Here is a 15108-nt window from a genome sequence, read left to right as displayed (position 1 = left end):
CTGCTCTGAAAACAAGCCCACCGGCACCTGAGGTTGCACAGGCCTCTGCCGGCCTCCCTGGGCTCCAGGGCAGTGGTCCGGCCGACTCTTGCTCCTGGAACTGTCCTCCAGAGCCTTCTAGGCTCTCCTGGGCTGGGAGGAACCCCATTCTTTCACTCCCCAAAAGGGCTCCCTTCAGCTCCCTGGGCTGTGACAGGGAAGCTCAGACTAGCCCCTCAAATCTGGGTTCTCCCACCTGCTCGAGGCAGCCAGAGCCCTCGGGTGGAGGCTAGATGAGGCCCCCATGGGACCTTGTTGCAGTCACTGATGAGGGAGGGGTTTGCACGAGGCCAGAAAGCTGAGCAGGGCTGTGGCCCCTGGTGTATCCCAGTGTGACGAGAGGCCAGGCTGGCCCTCAGCCCTCCTCTCAAGCCCACTGCCCATGCCCATGTCCTTATCCCCAACTCTCCTCCTGGTCATAGGTCTCAGGGCTCCTTCCTCCCCACCTTCAGTATGCACTGTTTCTCTAAGAAGTCACCCGTCCCCTCCCCCACACTCATCTGTTGGTTTCCAGTGATGATAACCCCTCTTCCCATTGTAGAGGGAGCACATGGCAATCAAATCTATCGATTTACTGGTCACGGTGATTGGTTCATGGATGAGCACATGACCGAAGCTGGGCCAATAAGATCCTTCCCTGGGACTTTTTTCTGGCACAGCCAAGGAATGGCAGTGGTCTTTCCCCAGCCCCAAGCTGGTGTTAAGCTGGGAGAGTTAAGTCTTGGGGGGGGGGGCGGACAATAGCCATTCTGGGCCACCATGTGGTCAGATTCTACTCAAGAAGAGAGTGAAGATCGAGTGACATCCTTTGAGGCCTGGATTCCTGCGTGCTTAACGTTAGATGTCGCAGTTAAAGCAGCTAATCAGTCTCTCTTCTTTCCCTTTCTTCAAAACTCGAAGTCGCCGGAAGCCCGCTTCTGCCGGTTGTCGCTGAAGACCCAGGCCATCCACACGGCAGCTCCAGCCAGTGTCTCCATTCCCCTGCTGCGTCCAGAGGTGTCCAGTTGTGGCAGAGCTACAGGAGCGGAGGGGTAAACCCTTCACGTTACACCCCAAAATATGAGATGCTGCTTCGCATCTCTGGGGCCCTCAGGGTGGCTCTCATGCCCCAGCCCCCTCCAGCTTCTGCACAGGTGAGAGCCAGTGCACTGGGTCCTGAACGGGAAGCTGGGGACTGCCCAGGGGCAGGGCGCCTTTAGGGAGGTTGACGCTCGGCCTCGCTGGAGTTTCTGGGGGACTTTTAGTGAAAAATCTGCAGAGCGCCCAGAAGCCCTGCCCTGAGTTGGATTAGCCCTCCGAGGGTGCAGCGTGCTCTGACAACAGGAATCCCCTACTCTGTGGTGTCCTGGGTATGCAGCGGTGCCGTGGAGTGACCGTGTCTCCTGGGGCGAGCTCTGTGCCTGCGTGTGCCTCCGGTTCCTCATTGCTATGGGAGAATGACAGCACCTGCCTCCCAGTGCTGCTCTGAGCTTCTGCTGGAGAGAGGGCGCTCAGCCCACAGCCAGGGACTTCAGAGAGCTCAGAGAAAACGCAATGAAAAGAGATGCAGATTTGGGGGGCACGTTTTTACAGTCTACTTTATTTATTTGAAAGGCAGGGAGACAGAGAGATCTTCCATCTGCTGGCTCACCCCCAAAATGGTTGCAACAGCCAGGGCTGGGCTAGGCTGAAGCCAGGAGTGGGGAATTCAATCTGTGTGTCCAATGGGCAAGACAGGGAGCCAAGGACGAAGGGCATCCCCTGTGGCCTCCCAGGGTGCACGTCTGAGGGAGCTGGAATCAGGAGGAGGCCGGGACTCAAAGCCAGGCCCTCCAGCGTGGGAAGCCACCAGGGTCCCAAGCAACATCTTGACCGCTGGCCCAAAGCCTGCCCTTCCACGAACTCTCTGCACCAGTCCTGTGTCTTACTATTTGTCCTGGGACTGGAGCCCTCAGTGGATCAGTCAGGTCCCCCAGGAAACCAGCGGCACTTCCGATTGGGATAACTTGGGGGAGGGTTTAACAGATGTGAAGATGAGGATGTCCCAGGGAGGGAGCCGTAGCCTTCAGCTCTGTCACCTTCCTCAGCCCAAAGTCTGAGGCCAGGGGTGCAGCCGTGGAGACCCTGGGGGACAGAGGCGCTGGGACTCCCCGCCTCCCTGCCTTCTCATGCAATGGGACTTCCAACAGCTAAACTCAGCAGGAAGCCGGGGATGTGGGGGTTTGGGGCCCATTGTTCAGTCCACAGGGATCTGTGTGGGGACAAGGAGGGCTGGGCCAGGAGGGAAAGCCGGGGGTCAGATGAACTGGCTCCCATCCTGCCAGGCCTCTGGCCATGAAACTTGGGCAAATCAGCCACCTCCATGCTTGGTGCAGCGGTTACCATGCCTGCATCACCCACTGGAGTGCCTGCATTCAGGTCCTGACTCCACTTCCAACCCAGCCTCCTGCTGGCAGCAGGTGATGGCTCAAGTTCCCGAGTCCCTGCCACGCACGCGGGAGACCCAGATGGAGTTCTGGGCTCCTGGTTTCAGCATAGCCCCGCCGTGGTCACTGTGAGCATTGGGGGAGGGAACTAGCAAGTGGGAAATCTCCCTCTCTCTCTTTCTCTGCCTTTCAAATAAGTGAATATAAAATACGTTAACATTCTTTAAAGCATTGGACATGGGAGTGCAGCACCTCAGGCCCTGCATCCCAGCCCATCTGTTAGCTGTCAGTGACACGTGGGACAGGCACAGGAGTCCCTGGATGAGCCCTGCTGAGTTCCTGACCAGTGTGATTGTCAAAGGCAACAAGATGCTTGCTGTTTGGAATATTTTGTTCTACAAAAGTAAAGAGGGAGAAATTAGCTCCCTTGCAGTTTCATTCCCTGTTAGTTTGGAAAAAAATCTGAGAGGGGGAGAGAGAGAGAGAGGGAGAGAGAGAGAGGGAGAGGGAGAGAGAGGGGGAGAGAGAAGGGGAGAGAGAGAGGGAGAGAGAGAGAGAGAGGGAGAGAGGGGGGAGAGAGAGGGAAGGAGGAGGAGGAGGGAGAGGAGGGAGAGGAGAAGAAGGAGGAGGAGGAGGGAGAGGAGGGAGAGGAGGAGGAGGGAGAGGAGGAGGGAGAGGAGGAGGAGGAGGATGAGGAGGAGGATGAGAGGAGGGAGAGGGAGAGGAGGAGGAGGGAGAGGAGGAGGAGGGAGAGGAGGAGGATGAGAGGAGGGAGAGGAGGAGGAGGGAGAGGAGGATGAGAGGAGGAGGATGAGAGGAGGGAGAGGAGGAGAAGGTGGAGGAGGGAGAGGAGAAGAAGGAGGAGGAGGAGGGAGAGGAGGAGGAGGGAGAGGAGAAGGGAGAGGAGGAGAGGAGAAGGAGGAGGGGGAGGAGGGAGAGGAGGAGGGAGAGGAGGAGGGAGAGGAGGAGGGAGAGGAGGAGGAGGGAGAGGAGAGGAGGAGGGAGAGGAGAGGAGGAGGGAAAGGAGAGGAGGAGGAGCTGTTATTGCAGGCTCTCAGTATCTTTGGGGTCAGCCTGCAATGAAAGTGTTGGCTCCAGCTGCGAGGCTGTGGGGTGACCTTGGCACCAGTGTCAGGCTAAAGGGGGAGCCTCTTCTCTGCTCCCACTGACAGCCGGCCGGCGGCAGTGGGGGCCTGGCCATACCCGGCCCGACTGCTAAGAAATGCTCAAAATCTGGCTGCTTTCAACAGGAAAGTTTCCAACTTCTAGACCTTTGGACGGTTGCCGAGGCACGGTGGGGGCCCTGTTACCCGCCGGGGGCCAGTTCTGGGTGTGACCGAGGTCTAAGCTCTGTCATCCCCCCTGACGCCCCCCAAGTCTGCCTGTCCCATGGCAGCTGTGGAGAGACTGACCCTCCTCCCTCACCCGATTGCTGCTCCCGGGCGGGAGGGGGAGCTGATTGTCCCTCTGTGACGGAGAGGAGTGGGCGTCTCGGAGAGAGGGGTGCTGAGAGGCCGAGGAGACACCCCATACGTTTTTTAAGCAGCTCTGAGCTGTGCTATTGGGGCGCTTCTCGTAGGCATCTTGAGCCCACTGGGGCAGAAAGCGGGGCTTCCAAGGTCTCTCTCAGGGAGCTCCCCGCTTCCCGCCCACACCCCAGCTGCGTCTGCTCCTCTGACTCCCAGGGCTGTGCCTGCAGCCTGCCTGCTCCCTGTGAGCCCGCCCTGGGAGCAGGGATGCAGACGCCCTGAGGTTCTCGCGCTGCTGGGAGCCCTAGTGTGGGCGCAAGCTCCCTGCGATCAGGGACGCAGCTTCCTCTGGAACGCACGCTCGGCCCCGCCCCCCCCCATCCTGCAGACTGTGGGCACTTCCTAAGCTCTGCTGTGCCCCACAGCAGGGACTGTAACCACGGATGAAGTCTGCCCGTTTCCGGGTTCTGAGGATCGCCCTTGGACTGTGTACTGTCAGGAGATGAGTTTTTAATGAGAGGCCAAGCGTGCTTGATTGCTGCAGTCTGTGAAGTTCCTGACACCAGCGAGCTGTCCCCTGGCTGCAGCAGGGGTGAGTGGGACGAGAATGCTCTGGGTGCAGGGGTGGGGGTGGGGGGGCTTGAGGGCCTCAGCCCTTCAGCGGGCATGGGGAACGGGGAGGCAGCTGGCTGAGGAGGGCTCTCCCATCCTCCTCCGAGGCTGCCCCGGGAGTGAGGGAATGGAAAGACTTTGGAACAGTGACCCTGGGAAACACAGCCACAGTTGGGAGCGGCAGCGGCTCATCACCTCCAGGACAGCTCCTCTGCCAGGGGGCTGGGGCTTTGCTCTCGAACCAGAGCTCCTACTGTGTGCACTGCACAGCGGCCCCACTGTGCACCAAGGTTGGGTGAAGGACTCCAAGGGTAAGGCCACATCGGACGTGACTTCAGCCCCCTTCCATGGGAACTCACGCTGACCACGTCCAGTTCATCCAGGTACGCCCAGGTCGAGGGCTTCGGATAGCTGAATACCTGGGGAAAATACTGTACACACAGTTATTATTCATTGGTGTGTAACAAGTTACTCTCTCATCTTGTAGCTTTAAGTCACAACAAGCAGATTTGTTTTGTTTTTTATTTGTTTTTGCTGTTGTTTCATTTAATCTGCAGTTAATATTTTTTTAAGATTCATTTATTTTTATTTGAGAGGCAGAGTTACAGAGAGAGGGAGAGACAGTCTTCCATCCACTGGTTCATGCCCCAAATGGCCACAGTGGCCGGAGCTGGGCTGGTCCAAAGCCAGGAGCTTCTTCCGGGTCTCCCACGCAGGTGCAGGGGCCCAAGCACTTGCAGTTTCTATAGGTCAGGAATGGGGAGCAGCTTGTCTGGTTGGCTCTGGCTCAGGAGTTCTTGTGAGGCTGCATTCGAGCTGAAGTTAGGCAGCCCTTTTGGACTATGAGGCAGAAGCTATATTCCCAGGAAGGCAGAGAGACGGCAGGGGAGGAAGCTGGGCCACCGGCACCACAGAGGGTCCCATCAGGCCTGGACCAACACCCCTGTCTCCCCCTGCAGGACTGGGGTGTGAAGTCGCCCCCTGCCCCAGCTACCGGTATTTGTTGTTTTCCATACAGTAGCATTTCAACAGGGAGAAATAAGGGAAGGGTCTCCTAGGGAGAGGAGATGGTGAAGAAAGATCTGGAAGCAGGGCCCTACTTCTTGAGTGATGCCTAAGAAACTCACGGCGCCCCCCATGGGCAGGCGCGGGAACTGCGCCTCACGCCCGGCCCCCGCTGGTCTTCTGCCAGGAGCCGGCCTGCGTCTCACTTCTTGGTGTGGGTTCTGAGCACCACAGCTCTGTCCTAGCTCTGGGGAGGTGAGGCTGTGATTTCTTTCTGTCTCACTTCTCCCTTGGTGGGATGTTTACTTCCCCCCAAGACTGAGTTGAGTGTTCCCAGTTCCTCCAAGTGAGAAAACCCGGATGGCTCATCTGTGGGAAATCTGATGCCACGTGGGTCCTCCCAGCCCCATCCCCAGCCCCGACCTGGGTCCCTGCAGGTGGGAGTCTGTGGTGGGCGTGCCCCTGGGCCGGAAGCTCCTGGGAGCCCAGGTCACAGCAGTCCCTCCTCCTTAAAGAGCTGCTGAGAGGGCCAGAAGCTGTGGCTGCCTTGGAAACTCACGGCGGGGCTCCTGTCTCGGCTCTGCCCTGGTTGGCCCTGTGACCTTTCTCCCAAGTGTCTCAGCCTCGGGCCCACGTTTCCTCTCCTGGAAGACAGGTGGCGCTTTAACCACCTACGGCTGCTCGTGCAGGGTGCACGGAAGGTGGCCTTGTGACAAATGTTAGTTTCCCTTCGTGGACTGATTTTTAAATTTAAAAAATGTATTTATGACTTGAAAGGCAGAGAGAGAGAGTGTGTGTGTTCTATCTGCTGGTGCACTCCTCAATACCTACCACAGCCAGAGTTGGGTTGGGCCAAGGCCAGGAGCCTGGAACTCAATCCAGGTTTCCCAAACAGGTGGAGGGTCCAAGTATTTGAGCCTGACCTGCTGCCTCGCGGGGAGAGACTGGCAGAAAGCTGGGTGAGGGTAGAGCTGCAACTTGAATCCCGCTCTCCGATATGGGTTGTGGGCATCCCAAGTGGTGACTTTACTGCTCGACCCAGTGCCCACCTGTGCCTTGTTAAGTTAGCAACTGTTTCCTTTGTTGAGGCTACTAAGAGCAGAGACGTCCAGCTCTCTGGGCCCTTGAGCACTCGGCTGCCGTGCTTAGGGAGTGTGGGTTCAATTCTGCTGCCGTTGGTTAGTGCACAGGGTGGTGCTGAGGACCGGAGATGGAGAGGAAGTGACCTCCCTGCCCACCAGGGTCTCATCCCCAGAAGCTTCCCTGCAGGCTGTGGCCCTCGCAGTGACTTGGGCCAAGAGCAGGGCCAGCTGGACAATCTGGGGGACCTGGTGCAGAGTGAAAGTGCACACCCCCTCGCTCTGCAGGTGTTACCAATTCAGGACGACCCCAGCAGAGCAGGAGGCCTGGATGGGACCCCTCTGAGCAAGGGCTCTGGGCGTCCACACAGGCTGCCATGCCCAAGAAGACACAGCCCTGCGGCCGCACTCTACCTGCTCAGTGTCCAGTGACCCTCGCTGGTCCTGTAGCCCCCCGAGCCTCTGCCACATGCAGCCCCCTGGCCCAGAAGCTCATGGCACAGCCCCCGCTTGCCGGTCAGCAGCCCCACCGGGGGTCCTCGGGGTCCTGGCTGTGGGGAGTGGCTTCCATGTGTGCACGCTGCGCTGTCCACCACGCACAGTGCGTCTTCCAGGGGCTCTGGGAGTGTGGCTGGAGCTGTCGCCCACTTGGTTCGCCACATCCTTTATCTCCGGCCCAGGCAGACATCCCAGACAAGGCGGTCTGAGAGCCTCCACCCCACGCCTTCCCCTAGCCCCAGACTGAGACGCGGGCAAGCAGGTGGGTGGGCGGGACCTTCCTCTTGGTGCCCCAGGCTGTGGTTCCGGATGGACTCTCGGACTCAGCTCCACCCCGGAGCCTGGTGCGCAGGCTTCAAGCAGCCCAGACCCTTGTCCCCAGCCCTGGGGGAAGGAGCCCTCTGGAGAGAAGGCCGAGAGAGCTAGCGTGAGACCTCCGAGTGCACTGGTGCGTCTCGTCACACGGCGTCTGACCGCGCGTCACCTGCCCAAAAGCTGCCACCCCTGGGTGTTGGCCACATTGTAGCCGCCAGGCCGGGCAACAGGGATTCAGGTCTCCTGTGCTAAGATGGGGTCTTCGCCGCAACCCCGCTCGGGGCTTGTTCTGTTTTTGCAGAGGATGGGGCGGAGCTTGCTAGGATGGACACCTTGGGCCCTGCCCCCTTCCGGCTGCTGACTAGAACCTGCCTCTTACCTAGATGCCCCTGCGAATCACGCACACGGTAACGTTCGCGGGGGCTCCCAGGGCAGTGTAGGAGGAGGGAATGAAGCAGACCCGCAATGGTCCGTGATGCTTCCAAGAGCTGTGACAGCAGCTTTCTCTCTGCTGGGCAGGACCAGGACAAAACGAGGCCCCCGTGAGAACAATGAGGACGCGGGACCCCGCGCGAGGCCCCCGTGGGAACAATGAAGACGCGGGACCCCGCGCGAGGCCCCCGTGGGAACAACCACCAAGAATCCCAAGATGGTGACAATGAAGCCGGGTGCTTCCGATGGGGGGGGGGGGCAGCGTGTGGGACTGCACAGGTGCCACGGCCATGACCTTGAGCACGGAAGGAAACAGAGCACCCTGGACAGGTCGTGCTATCCAGTTCCCTGTGGGAGTTCTTATTGTCAAGTCTTGTAATTAAAAAGCTCCAACCTCTCACCCCTTGTGCAGTTTTTCTCCATACGCAAATATAAATAGTTTCGAATGGCTGTAATTACAGTGTAGTTCATTGTTCCAAAACCACAAACCTGCGTGTGTCTTTACAGCCGTAGATGGAAGCTGGAATGGGAAGACCCTGGCTCTTGCTCATCTGACTGGCAGTGGACAGATGTTGAGATATCGCACAGCAATACTGACCGCTAGGCGTCTTAGAAAGGTTTCGTTCCTATTTACTTTAGGTTTGTCTCCACAATAAAAATGCACTCAGGCCGGTGTTTAGGAACCAATCGTGCCAACTCGTTGCAGTGTAAGGATAGCTTTATTAAACTAAGAGTCTTATATCACAGAGCATTCACAGTGCAGGAGGTCACAGTCATTGAAAAAATAAATAGTGGGATAAATATATTTATTATTTACAACTTTCCAAGTCATTGCTCCTGCTCTGCTGTCAGAAAGCGTGGACAGAGGGTGGTGTCCAGCCCGCCAGGCCAGAAGTGACTCGTGGGGACTCACGTGGTGCGTGCACAGCCCCCGGCACTTCTTGGCTTGGGTTGTTGCTTCTAAGGAGGGTCTTATGGGACAGAGGAGTCCTCTGATCCCGCCTGCCTGCTCTTTTGAAGGTCACTGTTGGGCCCTGGAGAGACCCAGTGGCCCCGCGGAAACCACACCCAGCCGCCTCTTGGGCGTCTGGCCGTGCCGGCCTCCCCGCCTTTCCTTGGCAGTGCCGCATCTGCCCATGGCCTGGGTCCCTCTGGCCCTCGGCCCTCTTTCCCCTCTCTGCAATCAAAGCTCTCTTTGTTCAGACACCAGCAAGGGCGCCCGGCGGGCAGCTGCTGCACAGCAGACACAGGCAGAGTGTGCCCTGCCTGGGGGACCAGCGCCCTGGAGGCCCAGCCCTACAGACCAGCAGCCACACCCCCCGCCCCGGGGGAGGGCTCCCCCAAAGCCTGCCACAGCGGCTCAGCCACAGCTCTGTGTGTTGGGTCCCCAAAGGCCCGGGTCCAAGTGGAGGAAGCCATTGGTGTGGTCACAGGGGCTACAGCTAGGAGGGGCAGGGGTGTGAGGCAAGGCAGGATGCCCAGTGGCCAGGGCAAAGCTTTCGGGAACAATTGGAAATCAGAGCTGCCTTGCACACACCCCATTCATTTGCAAGAGAAAGGCATCACTCCTTCCGCGGTTCGGGGACTGAGTGTCCACCCGGGATGCACTTGGGCATTCTGCAGGCATAGTGGCCCCTGTGCTCCGGGGCCTCCCTCCCTTCACGCACAAAGCTGATCACACCAGGCCACGCAGCGAGCAACCAAAAGCTGCACGTGTCCTTTCTCGGTCGCTGAGAAACCGTGTTTCCCGACGGGAAGGGTGCACACTCTGTCCAAGGTGAAGGATTTTATTGGCCTTTTCCTAATGGGAAATCCCACCCCCAGGACACACAAGCAGTGGATCTGTGGATTCCAGCAGCAGCGTGGGAGAGGCATGGAGAGCACCCGTTCTTCTTGTTGGACTTTGAACCAAGGAGCAGGGAATCCCGGACCTGTAGACCTAACGGAGTGCTACACAGCCGAGGCCTTTGCCCTGGCACAGGCACGGGTGTGTCCAGCTCCCAGAGACGCCTCTCAGAGCACTCCCCCCGCCCCCCCTGTGCCAGGCATCCGCCCGCTGGACACTGGCGGGGGTGGGGGGCGCTTTAGCCTGGGGGGATTTAGCCTGGGAGATGCTTGGCATTGTAGTCGGAATTTTCACAGCTCCCGTGAGATAATCAGAGCTGTAAAGAGTACCACTCAGCTGGTGTCCCCCTCAGGTGGCACGGGAGGGAAAGGCCTCTCCTTCCGATGTCCCCTGGCCCCTGTTTTCTGGAGCCACACACTCTCCCAGCAGCTGTCAGGTCGGAAGTGAAACGCAAAGCGAGTGCTGCACCGGGTCTCTGCCAGAGGAGCAAATGTCAACCTAAACCCTGCACCTGCAGAACGTGCCCTGGGGGCACGGCTCCCTCCAGCAGGGCAGGGGCCTGCTCCAGCCACTGGTTCCAAGTGAGCAGCAAAATCCTGGCCTTGTGGGTTGGGTCCCTGACAAGACCCCTCTCTGGTTTGTGCATGATACCGTAGGGGAAGATTTACCCAGAATACAGGCGGGGCCCCTCCCTCTTAGGGGCTCCCGGGCTGAGCTGCAGAGACCCGAGAATCCAGACAGCAAGAAGAGCCGTCACCAGTGAGGGCCCTTGCTACCCTTTGGGTGGTCCATGTACAGAGAGGGGACTGGGACCAGGGTGGCCTGGGGCTGGGGAACTCCCTGCCGCCCGACAGCTGAGTCAGCGCACTTTCAGAAATCTCTAGAAGTTTCTACGGGCACGTGGCGGCCATGCTGCTGAGACAAGGTCCATCTCAGGGGCCTTGGAATGAGTTGCTGATCTGTCCGCAGGGGAGGACGGCCCCTGTGGAGAGCAGGTAGGGTCAGCGGGCACAGGTCCTGGCAGCTTTAACCCTAACAGACGCGCTCTTTGCTTATCGTTGACGTAAGCCACACGTGCTTGCTGAGAGCCTGTGGCTCAGTGTAGCCGTCTTTACCAGCAAGGGAGGAGCATGGCGCATGGGGGAAGGAGAGAGGAGGGTGGGAGAGAGGAGGGGGGAGACAGGTGGGGGGAAGAGGAGGGGGAGAGAGGAGGGGGGAGAGAGGAGGGAGGAAGAGGAGGGGGGAGGGAGGGGAGGCTGCCCCTTACCCTGCCCCTGCCCGGGGCCCATTCACTGTCAGAACAGCTGCTGTCTCTTAGGAGGAAAATTCTAGAAGGAAGGAAGGGAAGCAGGAAAGGGCTTGGGAAACAGCCTCAGCTGCTGACACTGGGATTCTCTCCCGATTTTGCCAGCAGGAATGAACTGATCCTGCCTGGGCCCACCCTGGGCTGAAGGAGAGGAGGGGCCCCAGCATTCTGGGAAGAGACAGGCCTGGAGGAGAGGCAGGCGTCGGGAAAGGAGGCTGTGCACCTGCTTCCGAGCCCCGTCTGCCCAGGGAGTCTGCTGCTAGGAGGTGTGCAAACCCCCAGGAACAGGCAAGAGAAGGAGGAAGCACTGCAGAATCTGGGCTGCCCAGGGGGGTCTTTGGTCTGCACCAGCAGCCTGCTTGTAGGCGGCACGCACAGTCCACCAGGTTGAACCTGGCTCAGGACTGCTGGGGTCTGTAAAGGCTGTGGGGGCAGAAGCAAGAAGCAGCCTGCGCTCACAGGTGGGGAGTGAGGAGCAGGTGGAAATTCACAAGTGAATCCAGGTCTGTGCACAACGGGGCTGCCCTGCCGACGGTGCCCTTGGTCACCAGCCTGTCACCTCGGCTGTCCCAGCGTCAGGTTCTCAAGACACCGCACATCTGCCACTTCAGCTAAGCCTGTGCGGACAAGGGCAGGGCAGACAGCGACCGGGACCACCTGCTCCTCTTTCTAGAAGCATTTTCTGAGTACGACAGCTTGTTTTTTCTTTTCTGCCCTCAATGAGAAAAGCTAAGTTATTTTTTTAGTTGCCTATTTTTGTAGCAGAGTAATTACCCCATGCTAATTAGCTTTGGGAATAAAATAAAGAAGAAATCCTATGTAGTAATAAAGCATAATTTTTAAGTGAAGGCCTGATTAACCAAGCAATTCTTTAAACTGGTGATGGAAAAATATTTAGTTAAAAAAGAGCATTTTTCATCTACAGTGTATGTATAGTTTTCTAGATACAACAGATGCATAGATCCTTTAAGGATGTCACGTTGGCACATTAAAGACAAGAAAACCAGCCAAGAGGAGTACACTACATAGTCAAAACTTTGTGTTTTGGTTTCTAACTGCAACTGCCGTGTACTTCTGTAATCTCCAGTGGACTCTGTGGAAGAGGAGGAGACGAAGGCTACACAAGGATTCAGAGAACGAAAACCAGCAGAGACATCACCACGGGCCCTGTGGCTCTGCCTTATTTGAGCTGAAAATGGATTTGGGTCTTTGTCAGGAAAAAACGGGGACATCGGATAGGGACAGATATTAGGATATGACCTGGGGAGCCCAGGAGTCAATTACATATTCGCTGAGGTTTGGGGACAATAAGAAGCAACCACATGGGCAAAGTCATGCCCCAGGCCCAGCCAGCCCCCCAGCACTGGCCGAGCGGGGGCTGGGTGGAGGGTGGCTGCTGGGCCCCTGCTCTGGCACTTACTGGCCCCTGAAGCAGAACCACCGACCTCCCAAGACTACAGATCACGTTCAGCGGCAAGAGCGCTCCCTGCTGACATCACCGGGCAGCGGGGAGAGCCAGAGAGAGACGGATGCTCTTTGCAACCCGGCTGAGTCTGGAGCTGGGGGTAGGGGTGGGACCAGGGGGACTAAGTTATGAGAATTCAGAGAGACCCTGGTGGGGTACTCTGAAGCCTCTCGCAGCTGAAGCTTACGCTGACGAGTCTGCCAGCTCCCCGCCCTCCCACCTGGCCAGTTTCTTAGGAAAATCGCCCGTGACCTCGACTTGAAGACCACAGAGCCCAGGATCTAGGGAGAGCCACAGCAAGTGGAGCCTCAGTGTGGTGTCGCTACGAATACTGATGTGTATCCCAAAGAGCGAGGTCCCGTCCCAGCCTCAGGCTCAGGGCAACCCGGGGGCTGCAGGCCTGACCACTTCCCCCTTTGGAAGGTCAGGAGGCCTTAAAGGACAGAGTCACCCCACTGTGGCTCACGATCTCGTGTCTCGGGAAGGGGTCAGCCACCGCATTCGGAGGCGTCAGCAAGTTTAAAGCGATTTCTGGTGAATCACCGAAAAAGCTCCCTCCCTCTCCCATCATCACGGGCGGTTCCCCTACGCTGCTCCGTGCAAAACAGCTCAAAGTGCATCAGATCTGATAGACTCTCGCAATAGAAACGGTACAAAAATAAGACCTCTCTATAAAATTGCTTTGTGCTTTCTTAGAACCCGTGAGTGATTTGTATTCACGAATCTTCTATATCTCCACGTTCGACCCATGAGGCAGCTAATGACTATTGCACATCGACTTTTCCCATCAGCCTCCCATCCTCGGCTGTTCACGAGCAGCGAACTGCAAGGTTCGAGAAACTTCGCTCTGGAAAGTCTAAGATACAGTTTTCACACTCGCCTTTAGCTAACCAGAGAGCATCGCATGGGTTTTCAGGAATGGCTCTTTGGGTGTATCAAGAATGGGGTCTCTCACCAGGGTGGTCTGGAAATTCGAGGTGCTGTGTGTGGCACAGAGGGTCCGGGGCAGTCTCTGCTGTCTCTCTCACTCAGCACCTGATTCAGCGTCGCTCTGTCCCCCTTTCTCTATACTCCAAACCCAATGTCTCGGTGCCAGTGCGTGATGACACACAGAGGACTCTTTTTTTTTTTCTGCTGCATTACCTTTTTTGGGTCACCATTGCTCTCCTTTTCTATGCAATAATATTTTTCAAGTATGATGATCTAGAGGATGTTTTATTTTTAACATTTCATTGCTTGTTTTCTGAATGTGCATTGAAAGTGATAAAAATATGCACTCGCATTCGCTCATCTGCCGTGAGGAACTGTTTCCATCCTTCCAGTGTTTCAGAAAAAGGGGTGGAGCATCTGTCACCAGTCTCCAGCTGCCCCTCAGCCCCAGCAGGTGCAGGCCATGCCCTCTCCAGCCGCGAGTGCTCTCTGCAGAAGCCGGAGGCCCTTGGTGGCACGTGCTGCCCAAGGAACTCACCCCTCTGACCCAGAGGTGACGCGTGTGAACAACATTCTTAAGTTGCACCTGCCCCAGGAGACCTCACGCTTACCGACCACATCCTTTCCAAGGCTGCCCGTGAACCAGGAAGACAAACTGCACGCACAAGTCCCGACCACAGCGTGCAGGAGAGAGGAGGGACCCCTGGCAGATCTGTAGCTGGCAGCTCGGGCGTCTGCAAAGCTGCTCCAGTAACAGCCCCCGAGTCCTGCCTTCCGGGGCCCGACTCCAAGCAGGAGGACTCCTGGCAGCAAGGACCCTGGTGGTTCTTGCTTCCTGTGCGCGAAAGAACAGACGGTGGCCGCCGGTGCAGGAGAGACCCGTGCGAGGGGAGGGAGAGAGAGAGGAGGGCGCCAGCGGCAACGGGGTGGCCCGAACAGCTCCCGGAGCAGCGGCTCGGCTCTAGTCGTCTTCCCTGCACATGGGCAAGTTGACGAAGGTGAAGACGTTAAACTCTATCATTATGGAGAAGCACAGGAAGACGGCATAGAGGACCAGCACGTAGATCCCCAGCTTCCGGTCCAGCCGCCACTTGTTTAGGTGGATGCCGAGGACCTGGAAGGAGACAGGGCAAGAGCTGGACGCCAGGGCCAGGGAGCACAGGAGGTGTTTCTCCTGGTGAGGAGGCCCAGATTGCTCCGCAGACCACGGAGGAGAGCAGGGGGCGGGGGGTGGGGGGAGCGCTGCCGGGTGCACCCTTGGCTTGACCACACCCAGCCCTGCAAGGCTTCAACCCTGCTCCTCGACCATGGGGGTCTCTGACTCCAGGGACTGGCCCTCCCCAGCAGGAGGCCATCCCCTCCAGGCACAGGGGCCCTCCTGGCCAGCGGGCGGCCCTGCGGTCTTCACCCAAGCCTTCTTAGGGACAATTCAGGTGTTTTGTGAGACACTCCCCTGGCTATGGCCACCTTGCCTTGGACTTTCCAGGGGCCTTGTTCTTGGCTGTCCTGCCTTCACGCCTGGCGCAACTACACCTTGCGCCCTGCCCGCCACCTTCTCCCTGGGCCACCTCAGCAGAACACGGTGGCTCAAAGGCTACAGGCTCTACAAGACTGCTTGAGGACTGAGTGGCCTGGGCTCAGATTCCGCCTTTCCCATTTCCCAACCCCGTGACCTTGGACGCATCACTGAACCCCTGAGCTGCTGTC

The 15108-nt window shown here is 58.0% G+C and overlaps 1 protein-coding gene and 1 long non-coding RNA gene across 9 annotated transcripts in view; one reads left to right on the top strand and one right to left on the bottom strand.

Moving 5' to 3' along the window:
- Positions 1 to 785: 785 nt before the first annotated feature.
- Positions 786 to 8254, top strand: LOC103351663 (uncharacterized). Of its 2 annotated transcripts, XR_007911836.2 has the most exons (4): positions 786 to 1172; positions 4339 to 4505; positions 7724 to 7829; positions 7942 to 8254. It is a non-coding gene; the product is annotated as an uncharacterized lncRNA (long non-coding RNA). The 2 variants fall into 2 exon arrangements; XR_011385022.1 differs by lacking the exon at positions 786 to 1172 and having other exon boundaries at positions 3752 to 4505.
- A 300-nt stretch (positions 8255 to 8554) lies between these two features.
- The window catches only part of SLC24A4 (solute carrier family 24 member 4), a 145401-nt gene continuing 138847 nt past the window's right edge, over positions 8555 to 15108 (bottom strand). For all 7 annotated transcript variants that reach the window (XM_051826440.2, XM_051826439.2, XM_051826441.2 and 4 more), the window contains one exon: positions 8555 to 14515. In XM_051826440.2, coding sequence (XP_051682400.2) covers positions 14363 to 14515 — 153 coding nt within the window. In that variant the 3' untranslated portion in view covers positions 8555 to 14362. The remainder of the gene's footprint in view (positions 14516 to 15108) is intronic.

The sequence above is a fragment of the Oryctolagus cuniculus genome, chromosome 20 (genome assembly GCF_964237555.1).
Source record: "Oryctolagus cuniculus chromosome 20, mOryCun1.1, whole genome shotgun sequence".
Lineage (NCBI taxonomy): Eukaryota > Metazoa > Chordata > Mammalia > Lagomorpha > Leporidae > Oryctolagus > Oryctolagus cuniculus.
Note: the sequence above shows the minus strand (reverse complement) of the source record. Positions and strands in the feature narration are given on the sequence as shown.